We start from the raw sequence: 23,865 nt of genomic DNA, 5'->3' as shown, positions 1-23,865 counted from the left end.
CAGACATGAGTGATTCATCCATGTCACCAAAGTCCCAGAATTGAAATACAGCCTCATAAAGACAGTTTCCATTGATCTGACTTTATCTTTTTATAAAAAAATAAAATAATTGGCTCTTTTGAGATTAGAGCACCTTGAACCTCAAAGCCCATAAAGCAAGCAATAAAGAAGCATTTATTACTCTTATAATTATCTTGATTATTAGCTTGTTTATTATTAGTAGTATTTCTTTAATTAATTATTTAATTATTAATTATTATTATTGTTGTTATTTGTGGATATTTCCATTCAAAAACTCTGTACTAGAATAAACCGGAATATCTTTCTTGCTACTGTTTGCTAGTGGCTCTGTGACACAAACTTGAATCAATGATTGTTCTGCTGCTGGCGCACTATGACAAAGCATGAAAGAATATGAAGAGTGCAGCAGCAAGCCTCTGACTCAAGAATATACTTTAGAGAAAATCTTACACTGGCAGAGGAATGGACATAATGACCTACCTTATAGGTGTTTTCTATCTCTAAATTCTATGGGTCAAATTCTGATTTCCATACTCATGCTGAGTAGTACATTACTGAGCAAGTAGACCTTTTTATTCAGAGTTTATCCCCATGACTTTGTTTGTCTCTTTTGCTGAGCCTTTCCCATGAATTTTGACATCAGAAAAGTGGTGTAACAATTGGATGTCAGAAGAGGTCTGATATCGGATACCAGTATGGTAGCAGAAGAAAAATGTTTAAAAGAGCATTAATACCCTTCCTTTATATTGTTTATGTTTACTATAAGCAATCAGAAAAGGCCCCTTATGATGGCACACCATTATTAGATAAATATACCGTTAGAGATTTCCCATATATTATATTTATTACATTTCCTCAGGTTTAGATTTAAAAGTTTTCCAGAAATCTCAAATATTTAAGTTCCCATCTTTATTCTGCAGTCTAGTTTTACAAATGAAGATCTGTCAATTAACAGGTCTTCTTTAAAAAGAATGTTAATTCTTAGCACTTTAAAATAATCCACTGTTTACAACCTTACATTGTTCCAGTGGGTAAACAGTATAAATAATTCAGAAAGAGAAGATGCTCACTTGTCCTTATTTAAGCCCATGAAACAAAATCATCTATTTTTTCTGTTGTTTTTTTTCACTTTTCCACTTTTGAAAAACAACCCCCAAAGCCCTCCCAACTTCATTGTGTACTCCATGACTGACAAACTCAAATGTGATAAAATGTCTGTGGATGGTTCACTATAAAGAATATTTCCTTAATTTTCCAGAATTGTTTTGCATCCGTCCTTCAAGCTGCAACAGTCTTCCTGGTGCAAATGTCTGTATATAAGGTTTCTAAAATGCACTTTAAGCTCTGTAAAGAATTCCCACAGGAAAATGGCATAGTATAGTGGTTTTCAACCTTTTTTTCATTTGCAGCTCCCTAAAGGGTTTCAAGTGGAGGTGCAGACCCCTTTGGAAATCTTAAACATAGCCTGCGGACCTCAAGGGGTCTGCAGACCACAGCTTGAAAACCACTGGCATAGTATAACCAGTTTTTCACTGTAAGGAATTGCACAAAGCTGTCCAGTGAATCTGGCCCATATGTCTCTCTTACCTCAATCTTCTATTTAATACTAGAAGAGAGACAGATTAAAGCCCTGCATTCATTTTAAGCCCCATATTTATATGCTTGTAACCGTTTCAGGAAATTACCTGTTGAGGTGAAATGTAGCAGTATTAAGCTCAACACAAGATTTAATTGTTTAGAAGAGTTTAATAAAATTTAGTTTGGCTGTTTTAGAATTGTCTAGATGGTAACAATAATTTTTAGTTAATTAAAAATTATAATGTTTTTGACATTTTAATAACTCAAGAATAACTTCATGTAAGCCTGCAGACTTGGATTTATATCCTGCAAATATTTGTACACATGAGTAAATTCCACTGATTGCTTAAGTCATAGAAGTATATAGAAATACATAGAAATTGGAGACAGAGAAAGTCTTTTCATTCTTCTAGCCCATCCCCACTCTAACAACAGGATGGTTCCATACTACACATTTTCTAATACTTTGTCTTGACTAGTTTGAAATGTCTCAAAACATTGAAGTTCCACTATCTCCGTTCAGAAGACTATGCCACAATTTGATAAATCTGTCCAAGTTTTTCTTTTTCTTAATTTCATCCCATTATTCTAAGATATCTCTGCTTGCAATTGCAAGAAATCTTTCTAGCAAAGGAGAAGTGACTGAATGAACATTGTTCATAGTGCTGTATTTAGATTTCATGTCACGACAAAAGCATTTTGGAAAGGTACCTTAAATAGATATTTTTAAAAAGTTAACTACTAAAAAAGCAGCTGACAGTCAGCTAGTACTGTACAATCAATAAACCTCCTCTTCCTCAGATTGCACATATCAATTACTAGCTTATTTAATTAACACACTTATTTTTAATTGCTTTATGGATTTTGTTTTTACTTACTCTAATTTCACCCTTTGTTGCAGATAATGTTAAGCATCATCTCCATTGATTTTTTGCAAGTGCTGCATTCAGAGAAGATCTCTTCCAATTTAGATTTCCAGATACTTTGACTTTGAGCTCTAACAACTTTATAACCTCCCCAAAGCCCCTCATAAATGCATTGCAATGGTCACATGAACATTTCGGGCATGGTACCAGCACCATTTTTTGTCCTCTCTACTATGGCACTTTAAGAGGATAAAGCCAAAAAAGTTTTTTTTTTTTTTAATTGAAAGTATTCCAAAAAATGAATCTTATTGTGAAACTTCGTAGAAGTTTCAGAACACTGGTAATTCTCTTAACCACCTTCTGTTTAGTAAGCATAGTCATTTCCGCCTATTACTTATATACAGGCTACAAGCAGGAGATGACCCTAATTGAAACCACTGGAGAAGCAGAATATGAGGGCCTTAAACTTTTACCATACAGGTCCATGGAGCTGAAGACTGCTAAGCCGATGGATCCATCTAATACTGACCCTATCGTCTTGCTATTTGTGGAGAGCCAGTACTCCCAGCTTGGACAAGATATCATAGCCATCCTCGAGTCTAGTCGATTCCAGTACCATATGGTGATTGCACCTGGAAAAGGTGACATTCCTCCTCTTACAGATAGTGGCAAAGGGAAATATATGCTTGTTATATATGAGAATATTTTAAAGTATGTGTCCATGGACTCATGGAATAGAGAGCTTCTGGAAAAATATTGTGTGGAATACAGTGTTAGCATAATTGGTTTTCATAAAGCCAATGAGAACAGCTCACCAAGTATTAAATTAAAAGGATTTCCACTAGACCTTTACAATAATGTTGCCCTCAAAGATTGCTTTGTAAACTCTCAATCTCCTCTACTGCACATTACCAAAGCACCAAGGATTGAGAAAGGCCCACTACCTGGGGAAGACTGGACGGTTTTCCTATTTAATCACTCCACCTACCAACCTGTGCTTTTAACTGAATTACAGACTTCCAGATCCTTCCCAGCATCATTGCCTAAGGCCCCACTGTATGCTACAGTGATCCAGGACTTGGGGCTTCATGATGGGATTCAGAGAGTCCTTTTTGGAAACAACTTGACCTTTTGGCTACACAAGTTGATCTTTATAGATGCTGTCTCTTTCCTGACGGGGAAGAAGCTTGCATTGTCCTTGGATAGGTACATTCTTGTCGATATAGATGACATCTTTGTTGGAAAGGAGGGAACAAGAATGAACGTCCAGGATGTGAAGGTAAGCCAAGAACTGGGGATGGCGTCTCAAATAAATGGCTCAAATCACAAATACATCTGGAGAGAGATAGAGAAAGAGCAAAGGAGGTCTGGAAGGACTCAGCCTCATAGTAATGCAACCAAGTTACAAGTAAATCCAACAGGTTTTGAAAGCACGATCAGAATTTTGTTACATTTTGTATTGTTGGAACTGCTTGAAAGTGGCTGTCCCACACACACCTGCACAGCTATGCATGCTCAAATATACTCTCACACATAAGCATCTCATGTACTGGTCACTCTGTATGTGGGCTACCCTCTACTTATGTCAGATCTGCTCAACAGTTTATTACTATATTTCCTCTAGTGGCTGAGCCATGACTAACCCTATTAGTGTTACAGTTAACATAGGTTCTCTTTTAGCCTGAATGTTGCATCAGTGTTTTTGGATTGCTTACCTTGCTAAGAACTGTGAAGTCCTGAATGACAGCAGATTTGTTGTAACTAGCATCCACAATACATACACATACTGTTCAAACGCATGTACATAATCATATATATGGAAACATTTGCATATAGACGGATGCACACAATTTACAAGTATTTATTTTGAACCAGAGTTTTATTGGGTTTACAAAAAAAAAAGTGGTGTTTGTGTAGTTTGTTAACTTTCCAGAAAGGATGTTTGTTATTTATAACTTCACTTTGTATTAGAAAAACAAAAGAGAGTTTTCAAGCAGTTATGAAATACTAAAAGGTATAATCTCATTCTGATGTATGAGGCTTAAGAACTCTCTTTACCATTACTAGCAGTTTCATAATTAAAGCGTCGCAAAACAAGATGAAAAGATACCTTTACACCTTATACTTATACGTCCATAGTTATGGTCATATACTATTTTTTCCCCTTGATCTAGAATGTTCACTGGCTGAATTTTTGGTGTTTTGTGTTTGGGTTTTTTGTTTGTTTGTTTGTTTGTTTGTTTGTTTGTTTTCCAATCTAATTATCAAAGTTTCCAATACAAAGGCCTATCACTCTGGATGTTTGTCCTGTGGAATTCTCACAGAGGAAGATTCTTAGAAATATCTTTGGGAATTAAAAATGATGAATTGATACCAGTAGCATTACTCCTAATTAAATGTTCCTTTGGAATTGTCTAAATGTCCACACATTAAGGAAATTATCATATTAATAGAGGCTATTAGAGACTTTCCAGCCATTGCAAATGTATGTTCCCTATTCCCTACACAGTGGGATTTTTTCTTGTAAACATTGAAATGCTTCCATAATCAAAGAGCACGCACACACACACACACCAAGCCTTTATCTACAATCTTTTTATGAAGTCCTAAGTTTATTTAATTATGTTTTAAAATTATTATTTTCATTTTATGCATTTTCTACGTGTCTGTATCCTGGCCAGGGCCAGTAGCAGAACCAGATGAATTGAGACTTCACCCAAAAGTTGCTCCTGTGACATTTCCAGGCCAGTTTTGCAGACCCAGAAAGTTCAGATAATTGCAACAGGCAACCATGCTTTTGGATGCTTATCAAAGCTGATACCAGGGCCCAATCATAGAATATCAGGGTAGGAAGGGACCTCAGGAGGTCATCTAGTCCAACCCCCTGGTCAAAGCAGGACCAACCCTAACTAAATCATCCCAGCCAGGGCTTTCTAAAGCCTGACCTTAAAAACCTCTAAGGAAGGAGATTCCCCCACCTCCCTAGGTAGCCCATCCCAGTGCTTCACCACCCTCCTAGTGAAAAAGTGTTTCCTAATATCCAACCTAAACCTTCCCCACTGCAACTTGAGACCACTACTCCTTGTTCTGTCATCTGCTCCACTGAGAACAATCTATATCCATCCTCTTTGGAACCCCCTTTCAGGTAGTTGAAAGCAGCTATCAAACCCCCCCTCATTCTTCTCTTCTGCAGACTAAATAATCCCAGTTCTCTCAGCCTCTCCTCATAAGTCATGTGCTCCAGACCCCTAATCATTTTTGTTGCCCTCCGCTGGACTCTTTCCAATTTTTCCACATCCTTCTTGTAGTGTGGAGCCCAAAACTGGACACAGTACTCAAGACGAGGCCTCACCAATGCTGAATAGAGGGGAATGATCATGTCCCTCGATTTGCTGGCAATGCTCCTACTTATACAGCCCAAAATGCCATTAGCCTTCTTGGCACCAAGGGCACATTGTTGACTCATATTCAGTTTCTCATCCACTGTAATCCCTAGGTCCTTTTCTGCAGAACTGCTGCCTAGCCACTCAGTCTCTAGTCTGTAGCAGTGCATGGGATTCTTCCGTCCTAAGTGCAGGACTCTGCACTTGTCCTTGTTGAACCTCATCAGATTTCTTTTGGCCCAATCCTCTAAATTGTCTAGGTCCCGCTGTATCTTATCCCTACCCTCCAGCATATCTACCACTCCTCCCAGTTTAGTGTCATCTGCAAACTTGCTGAGAGTGCAATCTACGCCATCCTCTAGATCATTAACGAAGAGATTGAACAAAACCGGCCCCAGGACTGACCCTTGGGGCACTCCATTTGATATCAGCTGCCAACTAGACATGGAGCCATTGATCACTACCCGTTGAGCCCGACGATCTAGCCAGCTTTCTATCCACCTTATAGTCCATTCATCCAGCCCGTAGAGACCGTATCAAAAGCTTTGCTAAAGTCAAGGCATAACACATCCACTGCTTTTCTCTCATCCACAGAGCCCATTGTCTCATCATTGAAGGCAATTAGGTTAGTCAGGCATGACTTGCCCTTGGTGAATGCATGCTGACTGTTCCTGATCACTTTCCTCTCCTCTAAGTGCTTCAAAATTGATTCCTTGAGGACCTGCTCCATGATTTTTCCAGGGACTGAGGTGAGGCTGACTGGCCTGTAGTTCCCCAGATCCTCCTTCTTCCCTTTTTTAAAGATGGGCACTACATTAGCCTTTTTCCAGTCATCCGGGACCTCCCCCGATCGCCATGAGTTTTCAAAGATAATGGCCAATGGCTCTGCAATCACATCCACCAACTACTTTAGCACCCTCAGTGCATCCGGCCCCATGGACTTGTGCTCGTCCAGCTTTTCTAAATAGTCCTGAACCACTTCTTTCTCCACAGAGGGCTGGTCACCTCCTCCCCATACTGTGCTGCCCAGTGCAGCAGTCTGGGAGCTGACCTTGTTCATGAAGACAGAGGCAAAAAAAGCATTGAGTACATTAGCTTTTTCCACATCCTCTGTCACTAGGTTGCCTCCCCCATTCAGTAAGGGGCCCACACTTTCCTTGACCTTCTTCTTGTTGCTAACATACCTGTAGAAACCCTTCTTGTTACTCTTAACATCCCTTGTTAGCCGCAACGCCAAGTGTGATTTGGCCTTCCTGATTTCACTCCTTCATGCCTGAGCAATATTTTTTACTTCTCCCTGGTCATTTGTCCAATCTTCCACTTCTTGTAAGCTTCTTTTTTGTGTTTAAGATCCGCAAGGATTTCACTATTAAGCCAAGCTGGTCACCTGCCATATTTACTATTCTTTCTACATATTGGGATGGTTTGTTCCTGCAACCTCAATAAGGATTCTTTAAAATACAGCCCGCTCTCCTGGACTCCTTTCCCCCTCATGTTATTTTCCCAGGGGATCCTGCCCATCAGTTCCCTGAGGGAGTCAAAGTCTGCTTTTCTGAAGTCCAGGGTCCGTATTCTGCTGCTCTCCTTTCTTCCTTGTGTCAGGATCCTGAACTCCACCATCTCATGGTCACTGCCTCCCAGATTCCCATCCACTTTCACTTCCCCTACTAATTCTTCCCTGTTTGTGAGCAGCAGGTCAAGAAGGGCTCTGCCCCTAGTTGGTTCCTCCAGTACTTGCACCAGGAAATTCTCCCCTACACTTTCCAAAAACTTCCTGGATTGTCTGAGAACTGCTGTATTGCTCTCCCAGCAGATATCGGGGTGATTGGAGTCCCCCATGAGAACCAGGGCCTGTGATCAAGTAACTTCTGTTAGTTGCCTGAAGAAAGCCTCATCCACCTCATCCCCAAGGTCTGGTGGTCTATAGCAGACTCCCACCATGACATCCCCCTTGTTGCTCACACTTCTAAACTTAATCCAGAGACTCTCAGGTTTTTCTGCAGTTTCATACTGGAGCTCTGAGCAGTCATACTTCTCTCTTACATACAATGCAACTCCCCCACCTTTTCTGCTCTGCCTGTCCTTCCTGAACAGTTTATATCCATCCATGACAGTACTCCAGTCATGTGATTTATCCCACCAAGTTTTTGTTATTCCAATCATATCATAATTCCTTGACTGTGCCAGGACTTCCAGTTCTCCCTGCTTGTTTCCCAGGCGTCTTGCATTTGTGTATAGGCACTTAAGATAACACACTGATCCTCCTGCTTTCTCAGTATCCAACTCTTATGATCAGTGGACACTGGAAAGGCCCCTGAACTCCAAACCTTTTGAGATTTGATCATTACTGCAGCTGAGCAAATAACTAATTTTTTTTTTCAATTCTCAATTTTTCATAAATCATCAGTTTGTTTTAAAATGAAACAGAATTTTTTGATTTTATTTTACTGAAACAAAAAACAAAGACAATTTATTTCAGATAGAACAAAACCTTTTGATCATCTCATTTTTTTTTCTTTTTTGGTTTTTCATTTTGTTAGGTTTTAGGTATGGGTTTTTTTAAAATCTTTTTATTTAAAAAATAATTTTAACCAAATTTCAAAATGAAATTTCATTTTGAAGGAAAAAATCAGAATGTTTCAATTCAGAAATGTCAAAACAAACTATTTCGACTTTCATTTTTTGCACTTTTTATTTTGCCAAAACTATTTGCTGAATTTGACTCAAATTCTCAAAATTTCGGTTGCACTGAATTTGTATTTTTCACGGAATTTACTATTTGACTGAACAATTTCACCCAGCTGTAATCATTACTAGTTACAGAGTGTACTAGTTCAGTAGTGAGATCAGATGGTTTTAGATGCTTAGTGAGCTGAAATGCACATTAAAATCCAGTGACTAAGGGCTTCTCTACACAGGGAAATTGACTGGAACAGCTACTATGGAGTAAACTATTCTGCAATAGCTCCCTGTGTGGCTACTCTGATCCCAGAAAAAGAGTGACTTTTTTTTTCCGGATTTAGCTTAATCTACTTCCAAAGTGGTTTAAGCTAAACTGGAAAAATAAAGGATTCTTATTGCTGAATAAGACTGTCCACAAGGAGAGTTATTCCAGAATAGCAATAGCACAAAATTCACACCCTGCCTTATTCCAGAATAACTTCCCCATGTAGTCAAGCCCTAAACAACTTCTTCTATTGCCCAGAGAATTAATAATTCCATAGCAGTTCTCCTGACTCTCTTTGGTAAATGACACTTGATTTCTACCTGTAATCTTCCACATCTCTATTTAAAACAGCAGAAAGCTATATATAATTTAAACTGACAGTGCTGAGTCATCTCTCAGTCCTGACAAATATCACATTGTTTAGAATAACAGACCTCTTCTATTTATTTCCCACTTTTGACCTGCTATACTTTTGATGAGCGAGCTGTATAATGGGGTTTCTCTTCAGATGCTATCACACGCAAAAAATAAATACTAGTACAAATAAAATTAAGCCAAATTGGCATTTTACTGTTTAGAAAACCCATATGCTCTACACTACATTCATGTCATGCAACAGAAGCGTATGTGCATCATGCTCACAGACCAAGGTAATGTTTAACATTATGTGAAAACATTTGCAGAATCAAAGACAACATAATAATATGCACCCTATGGCCTGTGTTGAAAATTCATGGAAAATCATAGAAAGGATTCATAACAAATAAAAGTCAGAATGGAGCACTTAATCTTCTTTTAATGGAGTTATTTACCCAGGCAAGAAAAGTAGTCCAGTGGCTAGAGTAGTGAGCTGAGAATCCAGGAACCTGGATTTTATTCCCCAGTCTGTCACTAACACGTTGTTGAGCAAGTCAGTTGAGCCCAGATTTTCAAGAGTAACTTCTAATTTTAGATGTTTCAATTGTGTGGTGGATAACTATGGACAGTTCTGACTAAATTCTCAGCAGTGGCTCACTGAATTTGGGTGCCTCCATTTTTAGTGCCCAAGTTGAGATATATATGGCCTGATTTTCAGAGGTATTGGGCACCCACACATCCAAATGAAGTCAACTGGGGAACTGCAGTTACTCGGTACCTGAAATCAGTCCCAAGGTTCAGTCTCTGCGGAACCTGAATGTATGCCACAATGAGTTCTCAAATACCAAAGAGGGCATAATTCAGCAAGCCAGGTAAGGTAAGCAACCCTTTCTGCTTCAAATTAAGCCAAAGACTGAGATGCAAGTGACTGGTTGGTTAAAAGGCATTAATATTAACTTCTGTTAATTAGTCTGACCAGAAAACATTATAGGTGAGATGGGCTTGATCCAACAACGATTGAACTCAGTCACAGTCTTTAGTGAAAATAGGATCAGGACCTAGGTCCCTATCAAGTGACTTTTATTCTTTGTATTTCTTGTGAAAAGGAGATTTGTTTTACTTATAAGTGATATTTGCATATAATATTGTTCTTAATGCCACCACATATCAGTGTGCTGTATTTAAACCTCAGGGCTTTTAAAAAAAAAGTTTTAAATCAGCTGCCAGGTAAGGATTTGTTTCTCAAGACATTTCAGAAATTCTTGTTATGTAAATCAGTCTTTATTTATAGACTGGACATTCCCAGAATACATTAGCATTTGAAACTAGGCTGCTTGCTAATGAGTATAACACCAAAATCAGAGTATACTTTGGTTAATTTACAATAAAGAATAATTATTGATAGTTAGAGAACAATCTCTCAATATGCTCAAGGAGTGATGCAGTTAAGGACCTGTGGACCTAATTTTACCCCTCAAGTTAGAACAGCTTCCTCAGTAGGAAAGGAAAATATCAGAAGGAGGCAGGGCCGGCTCTAGGATTTTTGCCGCCCTAGGCAAAAACAATTTTGGCCGCCCCTCCCCCCCGTTTTTTAATTACCCCGGCCCCGCCTCAACTCCGCCCCTTCCCTGCCTCCTTCCCCCAGGCTCTCAAGCCTAGGAGGGAGGGGGAGAAGCGGCGCCCGCGCCGCGGCCATTCGGGATCTCCCCCTCCCTCCCAGGTTTCAGAGCCTGGGAGGGAGGGAGGGGGAGACTCCGAGTGGCGGCGGCGCGCGAAACGGCTGTTTTGCGCGCCGCGGCCACTCGGGATCTCCCCCTCCCTCCCAGGTTTGAGAGCCTGGGAGGGAAGGGGAGACCCCGAGCGGCAGCGGAGGTGAGCTAGGGCGGCCGGGGCACATTTTTAGGGGCGGCATTCTGGCGCCGGTCATGCCGCCCCTAAAAATGTGCCGCCCCAAGCACCAGCTTGTTTTGCTGGTGCCTAGAGCCGGCCCTGGAAGGAGGCAATCTTCAATAGGCTGTGATTTTCTTCAAGAATTTTGTAGTGCGTCTGTACACTGTATAACAGCTGCTGAGACCAGCCATCGAAAGGCGGTTGCATTTCAGTGGTGGATAAAACCGTCCCTGTGATTTTCTTTTCTAAAACATGTAGGTGTTGAGATACTTAGGGTTTGATTCTGCCTGTCCTTTCTGTGGATTTTAAGAGTGTTGATGAGCACAGCTCCTTTATTTCAAATGGTTCTAGACCACAAATTGGTTCTCCACATCTGGCTCCATGTTCCTGTACAGGAGTGGGGCAGTATTTGGGTCAGATTCTCTTATGAAACATATGCCATAATCTAGCACTACCGTCACAGTTCGTGTTTACATTACATCACACTAACATTCAATTTAGCTTGTCCCTTCAGTCAATGTTTAAAATGTGATATTTGTTCAATTAATATTTTCTTTTTGTTGATTTTGATACAGAAGGAACAGAAACTAAAATGCAAATTTCATATGAAGTACTATCTGTCATTTAACGCTATCATTTTTTTTCTGCACCATAAATTCACTTATCTAATTCCTTACTGTCATAGGGCGTACAGAGCCCATGCTATCCCAGATTAATAGGGAGACTAGCTGCCTCCTCTTCTGGGCCTGATTGGTGACCCTGCAACAGCTAGGGAGATGAAATGGCTACAGGTCATACAGGAAGAGAGGCTGAGGAACCACTGAGAACGGGGGCCTTCAGCAACAGACTGGTGGGCAGACATTTGGAACTCCAGAAGACAAGGATCACAGAACATGAGCCTGGGAAACAGCCAACAAGAGAGGCATTGTAGGAAGCAATAAGAGATTGGGAGATACTGGTTCCAACTCCTAGATGCCTGGAATGAAGCACAGAGGAATGGGTGGGTCTGGGTTCCTCTACCAACCCTAGCAGAGTGGTTACTAATGCCTGCAGAGCAAAGGGGATCTGAACCCCAACAGGCTAGAAACTGCTGACCACTCACTAGGGTTACGGGACTCCTGACTCACTAGACTCTGAGAGGGAAGAGACTATTAATGATCCAACTGGAACATTAGAGTCATAGTGTGGAACTACCAGATGGGGTTAAATGGTGATTGGCTGAATGAAGGAGAAACAGAGGTAACCTTGCCATAACTCCTGCTTAACCATGGTGCTGGTGGGGAAGGGCACTACAGCACAATGTTCTCTATCATACGCACAGTGCAGAATGATACCTATAATTAAGGTTGCACAACTGTCTCCATTCTTGTCATTTTCAGTTTTTTTAATCTTACACACTACAGCGCTAAAAATGCCCTCCATTTTTTATAATATTTTAACAGCTGTAGTATGCTTGTGGTAGATGGCAAAAACTTGAAATTGAATTGCAAAAACTTGAAAAACACCCTGCTTTTTGATAGTTTGGTGCCAATTAGTCATGATTTCTCAAAGTTAACATTTAAAAAAAATATACTATGTGAGGGCACATGGAACTTTGTAGTAAGCTCTTTCAAAGTTGTGCCAGATTCCAACTGGTTTTGAACATAATTGCACAGGTTAGAGATGTTTGTAAGCAGTTCTGTGTTTTTCTCTATGATTAGCGTATTTGTGCAAGGAAACTACAAATGAACACAGAAGCATTTCTAACTCTACACGGAGAGTATGACTAAATAACATTATTCTAAACAATCCCTTCCTAGACACTTTTTTTTTCATTTCCCATGTAAATTGTAACTGCAAATTAAAAGTTTGTCACTAAAAATTGGTCTTTTGATGACAATCAGTTCAATATAACAATCACAAGGTATGTAACCCTTTTCTTATGAAATTATTTCCTGTGACTCAAATGTTTTTATTACCCATACACAGTCTTTTCTCAATCAGATACTGTCAGGGATGCATTTTGTTTGTTTGTTTGTTTGTTTAAGGGCAGCATCAGTGAGTGAGAGATTAGAGAATGGGGTTGTTATGGTTTGTGCTTACCACAAAAGATCTGCAGTCCCCTCTACTGTGGAAGCTGTGCAAGGTCATATCTGGCTAAGCAATTAAACAGAAACTCAGCTGAGCCATGGAAAGCTATTTTCCCAAGCTTCATGGGTATCTATCTTGAGCCTGGAGTTTCTGCAAATTAATTTCTCCCCCTCCCTCCTCCTAATATATGATCTCTCTGCGTGGTTTTGAAAAGCTAAAGATCCACGAATGCATCAGTTACTTGCAGAATTGTTCATCTAGCTTTAAATTACATTGATCCCCAACCATACAACAGTTCCAACCCCACTGACATCAGTACTCTAGGGAAAACAATTGGTAATATCTGGTTGTCCTACATTTGTGCTACATGCCCTGCATACAGAGCTTGATTTTTCATCTTTATAGCTTTCTCTAACCAAACACAAACAAATTTGCTGTCAATCAGCATTAGCAAATTCTTGGTACCTTTTTGACTGAAGACCCTCAGTATCTTATTATGACCCCTTTTCCCCCAAAAGCTAAATCGTTCTGTTCTGCATAGCCTAACTGCTGTCACAAGGGCAAGGTTGTCCTTATCCAATCTGAGGTTGTATAAATTGATGGAGCAGTGGTTAGGAGTGTCCTTTGTGCTATTCCTGACTGCATCCAGTCCTTTTTCTTGGATAACTTCATGAGCCTTCTGTATTCTCAACCACTCATGTGTTCTAAGCATCAACTCACTTTCCGTACTTTTAAAATAAAAGTAAAAAACATTAGTTTTTGACTCCTCTCCAGTTTCTAGAGGGCTGATCTTTATCTTTGACCTTTACTGGATTTCTGTTCTTTAAAAATGCTTTGAACTCCTGAAGAGTGCAATTTCTCTCTCATTCTAGTACTATAATGACAAGAATTCATGTTGGGGTCATAGCTCTTCGGATAATACAGAAATTAATAGTGCTGCTGCATCAGGAGGCTACCTCCTGTGCTTGATAATCTAAGAATAGGTCTTTCCATCTCATACCTTCTGTGATCCTTCTGTGAGGACAATTGATTTTAAATACAGTAGGTAAAAATATCTGGGCCAGATCCTCAGCTATAGCAAGCCTGCACAGAATGCAAGTCTGCTGAAGAGCAAAGAGGGTACATAAAACACTGATTTACTTTGCCCCAATCCTCCTGCTGCTCTGTGCAGCTCTTCCTTCCTGTCCACTCAGAGTCTAAAATCCATTTCTGAGCAAGGCCATTGAGAAGCTGTTGAAGAGCACTCTCCAACCACATTTCATCTCTGCCAATATCCTGCGCCTTTCACGGTCACGTTTTATACCATAACAGAGAAATGGAGATGGTCACACTGGTGAGTAAACGCCATTTAGCAGTGGATAAAGGGAAAATGACATATTACCGGATCTCTCAGCGAAGTTTGACATGGTAGATCACATGATATGGCTGACTCTCCTTAGAAATTTGCCAGAAATAGTCAGAACTCTGTTACATTGATCCTGGGGGATTATGCTAGGATTATGAACCTACATCTCAAGAACTCTCCTGTGGAGTTCCTTAGGGCTCTATTCCTTCCCACATCCCATTTCATATACCTGTACAACCTCTAGGGGAGATTGCGAGATGTCCTTGACTTAAATTACAGCAGTACTTAGGCAACACCTGACTGTGTATTTTCTTCACAATAAATACAAACAGCATATCCCCCAGTAGTTACAGTGCTTGAATGAGATTTGCATCTGAATGAAGGCAGGGTGGCAGATGCTAAACACATGCAAGACACAGGTGATGTTGGAAAGAAGGAAGCATTTGGAGGAGCCAACACCATAACCCCACCTTCAATCAAGTGTACCAGTATCCTTATTGTCAAGGTGGAACTCACTTCTTGTTCTCCTACCCTGTTTCAAGGTCCTCCAAGGCTCTTCACTTTCCAAAACCAAGCAGCTGGAATCCCAAGTTCTCTAGCAAAAGCTGCTAGAAATTCCTTCCAGGCAGAGCTAGCTAGAAGGGTGTGCCACATTATGGCCATGATTATCATGCATTTGTGACCTCCAGGCTTTATTACACATTTGACTATGCACTACATTTGACAATGAAATGAAAGACTAATAATTCACCACCCATTGGCCTGCCCACTGAGAAGCATAGGTCAGAGCAATGCAAGTGCCTCAAAACTACACTGACTCATCAAATAATGGGTCAGACCAAGAACCTGATTCTGACTGATGTATTCATAGCTCTCAGTGGGCTCTGCTCAGCCTGTCTGAGGGACCCTGTTTTCCTTTCCATGATCTGGTCCTAACATGACAGCAGTAATCGTTAAGAACAAAAGAGGGGTTGATGTGCTGACAATAGCCATAAGAGCAGAGGAAAGAGCTTTTTGGTGGTGGTGGTGTGTATAGCTATATAAATATATAGCTCCATTCCATAAAAGATTAGAAATCACCACCCACCTTACTTCTGTCATGGCAAAATGCAGAATCCATCTCTTCCCCACAGTCTTCCTACAATGACTACCTCCCAAGCAGAGTAACTGTATCAATAGACAATACAGTTAGAAATGGAGAACAAGAGGTTTGGCTGTATCCCCCTATTTCCTATACACATACCTCAGGCACTGTAGACTATTTGTTAATCTTACTTATGTATGGTATACGTTAACCTTATATCTCTTAGGCATTTGAAAACCACAGTGAAGAATGCAATATGTAGAAGACTCCCACTTGGGATTCATCTTAAATACATTTAAAATGGATAAAAGAGAAATTCATAATACATCATAAGTGGTACACTTGGACCTGAGTAAGAAAAAATAAGAATCAATCAACCTGCTCTGAAATGGGAGTGTCTAGCCCAGGGACAGTAAATAGGCAGACCGCAGTTCAAATCCAGATTGCCAGACACTTTTGAATGGACCCCTAAATCTTTTTTTTTACTCACTATTATAATTATTGTTATTATTTTTTATTATTTTCTCTGGAGTTGGACCTTGATTGTACCTTGACCACAAAATTTGGACCTTGACAAAAAAAAATTGACTGCCCCTGGTCTAGCCCATCATTATTTTAGTGGATATCATTCAGCATTCTCCCAATTCTGATATCTAGAATCATCCAATTCTTCTTTGTAAGACAATGGGTTTTGTACTGGTCAAATATCATGACTGATCTACCATATCAAATGCTTTATCCTTTCAACTTTTTTTCATTGTCTCATTAAAGGCAGTTCTCTCATTCAGAATCCTACCAGAGAAGCAGCTAAAAAATAAAACTCCTTTGTCATCAGCTAAACCTTGCCTTTTCTTCTAGGCAGCTTGGAGGATTAATTGTCTGTCTGAGCTGCTTACCTGAATTACAATAGATCTGGGCTTCTCCCTCTCCGAGGTCTTTCACTTAAGATATGCTGCGTCCTTTCAGGGTTTTTTTATACTGTAAAAACATCATCTGGCAAATCCAGAAAAGAGATACATTTTTCCCCATATACTCCGTCTCATTCACACTTTCACTCCCTCTGGAAAACAAATTAAGCTAATATTGTTTTGGGGTTCCTGTTCTCCAATTCTTTCATCTTTTTTTTTTTTTTTTTTTTTTGCAGGAAGAGGATAGTGAGTCCATCCCCATATTTCAAAAGTTAACAGAGTGACTTTCCCATCCAGTCCAAACAAGGACTTCTTTACCTTTTTAAGACTCACTTCTTATTCTCCTACCCTGTTGGTCAGATTTTCTACCACAGAAGCTATTGTTCTGACCTTAAGGTTAAGTGTTGGATAACCTGGTCTGGTATTGGTTGTCAGTGCAGCAGAGATGGCTGAAATATTGAAAATTTCATTTTTTCAGGAAAAAAGTCTCAATGTTGACTTTTTCCCACTTAAAATCCCCATAAAAAAGCCATAAAAACAAGATTCTTGACAATTTTCATGGTTTTTTTTCAGCTCTATGTGCTGGTTAGAATTTATATATATATTTGTTTTTGAACATTTAACATTTTAAATTATATATATATATAAAATTTAAAATGTTAAATGTTCAAAAACAAATACATTTAAAATTTGTTTAGTTTTTTACACATTTTTCAACCAGCAGTCAATTTCCTGTGCTGAATCCATAAAGCTTATGTCTTTTGCCTATACTTCTGCTAATTTAATGGACCTAATCTGCCTGATTTCTCTAACAGGCTTTTCTAATTCGAGGATCATGTGCCCAAACACACTGGTATAAGTTTTATGTAGCAGTTAGCATTAGATACTTAATTAGCAGCATTTAGGGCATCTATAGGCGCTCCATACAAACTGTTTTATATCACACTGTCTAGTAACCTACATTAACCTGTGTTTTTAAAAACAATACACATTATTTAACAAGAAACAATAACATTAGTTTCCTGTACTGAAAAATAGCACATTATGAAATGATTTAAATCTTTGCTAAAAAGGCCAGCTAACCCAAACTTATAGAGCAGTCATAATTATTGCTTTAAAAGCACTTGATACAGTAATAAAACATCACAAAGAATCTCAAATATAATGCACTTCCATTAGCAACTGTATTACTTAAGTTACTTTAAATATGTCTTTATCATCTAAATGCAAGTAAAAGAAACAACACTTAGGGCAACAACACAATTTAGTGTCATTAACATTACTCAAGCAATTTCAACACAATCATGTTCAGATAGTGGTGTTATTTATTCATGTGGGGGTGGGTAGAGAAAAAGACATGAGTGAGAGAGAGAGTACAATAAAAATCCTGACTGTTATTACCTGGACAATTTCTGCTCACCTATATAAAATAATTTGGAATGAAATAATTTGTTCATAAACTTTTGGCATCTAGTTCTTACCACTTTTCAATACGTGTTCTCCCTGGAAATCAAATTTTGGGATCCTCTTTGATTCTTTCACAAATCTACTGTTAGGCCATTTAATCAATATTTAAACTTCTTGTGTTATTTTAAGGCATGTTCTTTGTGTTAATGACTTTTCACTCACACACCAGAAAGCTATTATGGAAGGCTTTTAGGAAGAACATACCAAGTTTCAGCCTGTATAGCAACCACAACTCCTGTTGAATTTAATGAGAATTGCAACTACTTACATTAGACTCCAGGTCTTGATGAGGTCACATTTCTATATTAGTAAATGGAAGATATGCGCTACATATATGTGATAATTTGGAAATGATAGGTTGTAGGTAAATCATAATAACAAATAATATATCATGACAACCCTAAGGATAAAACTCTTGCTGCACTGGGAAACGAATACCTTAGGGTCAAAATCTGCCTTTGGATGTAAACTGAGAGCTCTCATTCACTGTAGTGAGATTTGCACATCTTCATCCAAAGAAAGAATTTGGTCTTTAAAAAGTATTCTTAGCTTCAACATCTTTGCTCACTTCCTCAATTCAGTATGTGATCATGAATATGTTTCCAAACAAGAAACATATTGGTATTTGTCTAAATGAACCAGATACTTTTAATAAGGCTTCTTTTTTCTGTATCATATACATGGTGTGTATACCTTTATATGAACTCAAAAATAAATGGCCTTCTAACTCTAAAGCGCAAAAGACTGAAATTTTACTTTCAAGAAAGTTTGTTAACAATCTTTAGCATACAAATAAATTTGCTCTTCTGGAGAATTTCATTTGAAGCCACCTGTGTTTAAAAAATCTATATATAGTACAAGAAACAAAACAAAAAATCAATAATTTCATCAAACATAAAATTCTGAAAATTTCAACCCACTGTACTTCTCACTAAAAGTGATTTGTGTCATATTATATTTATTAATTTTAAGGCAATTTTTCTCTTGCAAAAATTGATAAGAAAATCATCCATTTTTTACATGTGTGGCTTATTAACTGAACACAAGGGAAAATATTGTAAAATATCTAGGTTTTCAATTGAAACTGTGATTTATAATGAAGCATTATATGGAACATCGTGAAAGTGGTATTCCATCATACGCAGAATAGTTAGCAACTGATTGTCAAGTTTATGAGCTATGACCAATGGCATGACAACTCTCAGAATGTTTCATGAAATCACAAATCATCCGTGATGCTCTCTGGCTGAAAACCTTGAATAAAAATTGAAAGAACACCCAAACCAAATCATATTCTGTATCAGAACTGGGTTAACCCTTCATTACCTATTAGTGTTTAATAGCTACTAGGGAAAGTTTCAGCTATTGTAGCAGTAATACTCAGAGTGGTTTACAAGGTGAGGTTGGCAGAGGATGCCAATGAGAAACTGCAGATGGCTAATGCTCTGGTAGCTCATCTGCTAACTAAAACAGGGTAATAAAAACATATCACCTTGGTGCTACACACACAATGCTGGATCCAGTCCATTACATGAGCTAATTAAAAAGTCTTGGGGACTGAGACAGGGGGCTGTTAGCAGCTATAAAAAAGCTCCTTTTGGGATCCAACACGCTGGTCAATTAGAACATGCAGAGCAGTGGATAGTTAGAGTAGGAGGGAGTTAGGTAGTCTGATTGGAAGGTTAGTGGGGATCACTTGCACCTGTTGGGAGTCTGATGCGCTAATAGCTCACCAGCTGGACAGCTTGGCCAAGAAAGCAAGCAGTATAAAAGTCTGAGCCAGAGAGATTGAAGAAGGCCCCTTCTAGCTGTTGTGTTGTACCTGGATCATAAGGCAAGAAATAATAATAATGAGTGTGTGTGCTGTTAATCACCTGGAGAGCTTACCAGTTAGGGGCTCCAGGGGGAACCCACTTACAGGGCCAGGTTCTTAGCTGGCACAGCTCCATTGAATTAAATGGCACTATACAAATATACTCTGAGGATCTGGTTATTTTAGGAGGGGGGTGTTTGTTTGTTTGTTTTCCAAGCCCTTTAATGGACCCCAAATACAGTATACTCCCATATATCTGAAATGCTTTTAGCCAAATCTCCATGTTAGCTGAATCTCTTCCTTCTCTCCCAGCGTGAGATATGTGCTGCAGAGGGCATGCATCTCATGCTGGGGAACATGGAAGGGATTTGGATAATGTAGCCATTCAGCTAATAGAATTGAGACCTCCAGCCACAACTGTGGGGAGCATGACAATGAGCCCCTGGCCACCCTGCTGCTGAATGTCTCCTCCAGCAGTGCAGGGAGCCCTCTGCAGCATTATTGTCATGGGAGGGAGGGAATGGGGCAGAGGGCTCCCTGTGCTGCTGCAGGGCCAGTGACAATTGCTCCCTGCAGAAGCAAGGTGCAGGGTAGGCTGCAGTCCAGAGGTGGAGTGGAGGGGGAGTAGAGGCCTGGCTGAAAGTCTCTGCTTTGCCCCTTCAGGACCATAGCCTCCCCCTTGCATCTGCAGGGATTGGGTGTCACTGGCCCTGTGACAGCACAAGGAGCCCTCTGCAGCCCTGCTGTCACAGGAGCGAGTAAACATTCTTGGGAAGAGTGAAAAGGAAGACAAGCCCCCAGCCATAGGGGAGGCTACCCTGCTGCTGAATGGCTCCTGCCCTCTTGATTACCCGAATAAAATCCATGCTATTAGAATTTGGGGTTGGAGGTTTGCTGAACTCATGAATCTCAGCCCATGCTCACCAGTGGTGAGTTTGTTCACATTACTGAGAAGCTGTTGAACTATTCCTTACAGCTAGGGGGACCAGACAGCAAGTGTGAAAAATCGGGACAGGGATGGGGCATTATAGGTGCCTATATAAGAAAAAGCCCCAAATATCATGGCTGTTTCTATAAAATCAGGACATCTGGTCACTCTACTCAGCCAACATACCATGGAACCCTCTCTTCCTTACCCTGGAGTTTTAAGGGATGATATAAAAGGGTATGAAGGCGTCTGCTCTGGAGCTGCTTGGAGGTTCATATTTGTCAAACACAAACATCCAGATGATTTTTCGAGAGTGGGGTTTATTTGCCTCCAGTCCTTATAAATCAAGCTGCAAGGGTTCCGTTTGCAAACTCATTTATTGCTGAATCTGCAGGGTTTGCACAGATCTAGTCATAACCCTATAATCAAAAGAGTCTTACATTTTTGTTTATTTTTACTTTCAGTATATACATTATGCATTAGCCTAGCCCTGATAGCTTCCATTTATTTACGGCTCTCACCCATGCTGGCAGCAACAAGGTTTTCCATTGTGTACCTCTGCAGATTAAATCCTCCTGCTTCTTTATTGCCACTCTGCTCTTGGTTCAGTAGCACGATGCCAATATCAGTTTTAGCTTAACCTTCACTTTTATTTTGTGTTCTTTATGTCTTATTCATATATTTAATAGCATCGTTATCTACATGTGCCTTCTACTGATGCAATTATACTACTAGTTCTGAGTCCACAGTAGTGCCATTTTGAATGATCTAGGAGTAGTCCTAGGAAATGATGTGTACACATGATTCTGAGATAGTAAGACTGAGCCTTGTATTGAACTGAAATCCATGTTCTGCAGACAAGAAACACATTGACTATAAAAACACAGCGAAAGGAACAGAATTTATTCCTTGCAGTCCAAATACATTTTTTTATTGAGAGTGCCTTAGCTATTTCTAGAAGAGGCGGTCTGGGCACTAGACACTGTAGCTGAAACACCATTAATTCGTATGCAGAAAGCCAGGTATTACATTATCATTGTATTGTTCATTAGCAGCATTTGGCTTTTGAAACAGTATCCTTAACAATCAATATTTATCTGTCTGATCATGGTCCACAAGCACAGGGCTGGCCTAACCATGAGGCGAACTGAGGCGGCCGCCTCAGGTGCCAGACTGTGGTGGGGTGCCACTAGGACCAAGAGTGTAAAAAATTGTGTCTGGTGCTGGTGCATATGTATTCTCTCTGCTCTAGATGCACAGAGATGGTGGAGTGAGTGCTGTGCTGGAGGAAGGAGGGCACAAGAGACATAACAGGCAGGCAGGAGAAAAGATGAGAGGGAATAACAGAAAGCAGCAGGAGCTGCAGGGAGAGAGAGAAGGAGGAGCCTCTAATGTACCTGTCTAGCATCCCCAGGAGCCTGGACTGATTAACACCAGCTTCTCAGGGAGCTTCCTGTTTCCTGCTGCTTCCCTGAACCCACTTGAGGAGAACAGGCAGTCAACTGAAGTAGTAGGAGCTAGTTAGGCCCTTAAGACGCTGATATCTTCCCTCAGCCCTGCTACCAGCCTGCTTATTTGTCCCCTTCAATTGAGTGTTGAGAGCAACTATAGCTGGCACAGAACAGCAGTCATGAGTGAAAGAAAAAAACGCCCCTCTGGGGCAGCAGTCAGAAAAAGAAAGAAAGCAAAGGAAGCTTTTCTATCTAAGCAGGAAGGAGCTCTCCTGAGATACATAGACACAAATGTTCACGGTGAGCCTTCCGGCCCCAGTGAGGATGTGAGTGGTGAGGAGATGCCTGATCTTCCAGTTAGTCAGAGTGCAGGAGACCTGGCAGCTACTGCAGCATCCATGTCTCCATCTCAAATGGATGTAACCATGCACATTCCTGAAGAAAAGTGTAGATCAGAGAAGAGTGTGATGGAGGCACAAGAAACACCTGCTGCTGAGTTTAGTTCCTTAAGTCTAGATGATTCAGGACTGTGGACTCACTTGAGCAGTAGCCTGAGGGACTTCCTTGTACTGCATGGGCCACAGCAAATGAAAAACTTCATGTTCCCCAAAGACAATGAAAATAGAAGTTTCCATCCAACACATTACTGGCATGAGATCCCCAGTGGTGACAAAGTGGAGAGGCCATGGCTTATGTACTCAAAAACCCAGAATGCTGCATACTGTTTTTATTGCAAACTCTTCCAGTCTAATGTTCCATCCACATTGGGTTCTACAGGAACAAAGGACTGGAAAAATCTGGCTAGAAATCTGGCATGCCATGAGAAGGCAGCAAATCACCAGAGAGCATTCCATAGGTGGAAAGAGCTTGAGATGAGACTAAGGTTGAAGGCCACCATAGATGATCAGCATCAAGAGAAGATTACATCAGAGTCTCTTTACTGGCAAAATGTTCTGAAAAGGCTCATTGCCGTTGTGAGAATGCTTGCTACCCAAAACCTAGCACTGTGTGGCACTTCAGGTCAGCTGTATGTGCCAAACAATGGAAACTTCCTTAAAATTGTGGAGCTGACAGCTGAGTTTGATGCTGTACTCCAGGAGCATCTAAGAAGAGTCACCACTGAAGAAATGTACACACACCCCTCCCTTGGAAAAAACCATTCAAAATGAGATCATACAGTTACTGGCAACAAAAGTCAAATAGAAGATTGTGGCAGATCTGAAGTCAGCAAGATATTATTCTGTTATTCTGGACTGCACACCTGACATCAGGACAAATGACTTTAATGGTGCGTTTTGTAACAACAGAACCTAGTGAAAATGTCCCTGCAATGGTGACTGTCAGAGAGCATTTTCTAGAATGTATTGACATTTATGATACTACAGGAGCTGGTATGACAAATGTGCTTCTTAAAAAGCTGGAAGATATGGGAATTGCGATAGCTGACATGAGAAATCAGGGCTACGATAATGGTGCCAACATGAGAGGAAAGAACAGAGGAGTGCAGACACGGATCCGAGAGTTAAACCCTCAGCTTTTTTTGTCCCATGCAGTTCTCATTCATTGAACTTGGTGGTCAGTGATGCAGCATCAGCTTCTAGTGAGGCTGCTGAATTTTTTAATGTAATTCAAAGCATCTATGTATTTTTCTCTGCATCAACTCATTGATGGCAAATTTTGAAGCAACATCTGGGAACATCCTCTCTGACACTGAAACCACTGAGTGCCACATGATGGGAAAGTCGAGTGGAGGCGAT

General features: G+C 40.1%; 1 protein-coding gene across 1 annotated transcript in view; it reads left to right on the top strand.

The window, feature by feature from the left end:
* The first annotated feature begins 2,763 nt into the window (after window positions 1–2,763).
* LOC112101780 (bifunctional heparan sulfate N-deacetylase/N-sulfotransferase 4) overlaps window positions 2,764–23,865 on the top strand; it is a 155,805-nt gene continuing 134,703 nt past the window's right edge. Inside the window, exon 1 of the mRNA XM_024192643.1 lies at window positions 2,764–3,744. Coding sequence (XP_024048411.1) covers window positions 2,764–3,744 — 981 coding nt within the window. The remainder of the gene's footprint in view (window positions 3,745–23,865) is intronic.

Source organism: Terrapene carolina, unplaced genomic scaffold, assembly GCF_002925995.2.
Source record: "Terrapene carolina triunguis isolate 2854851 unplaced genomic scaffold, T_m_triunguis-2.0 Scaffold66, whole genome shotgun sequence".
Classification (NCBI taxonomy): domain Eukaryota; kingdom Metazoa; phylum Chordata; order Testudines; family Emydidae; genus Terrapene; species Terrapene triunguis.
The sequence above is the reverse complement of the archived record's forward strand: the minus strand, read 5'-3'. Positions and strand labels throughout refer to the sequence as shown.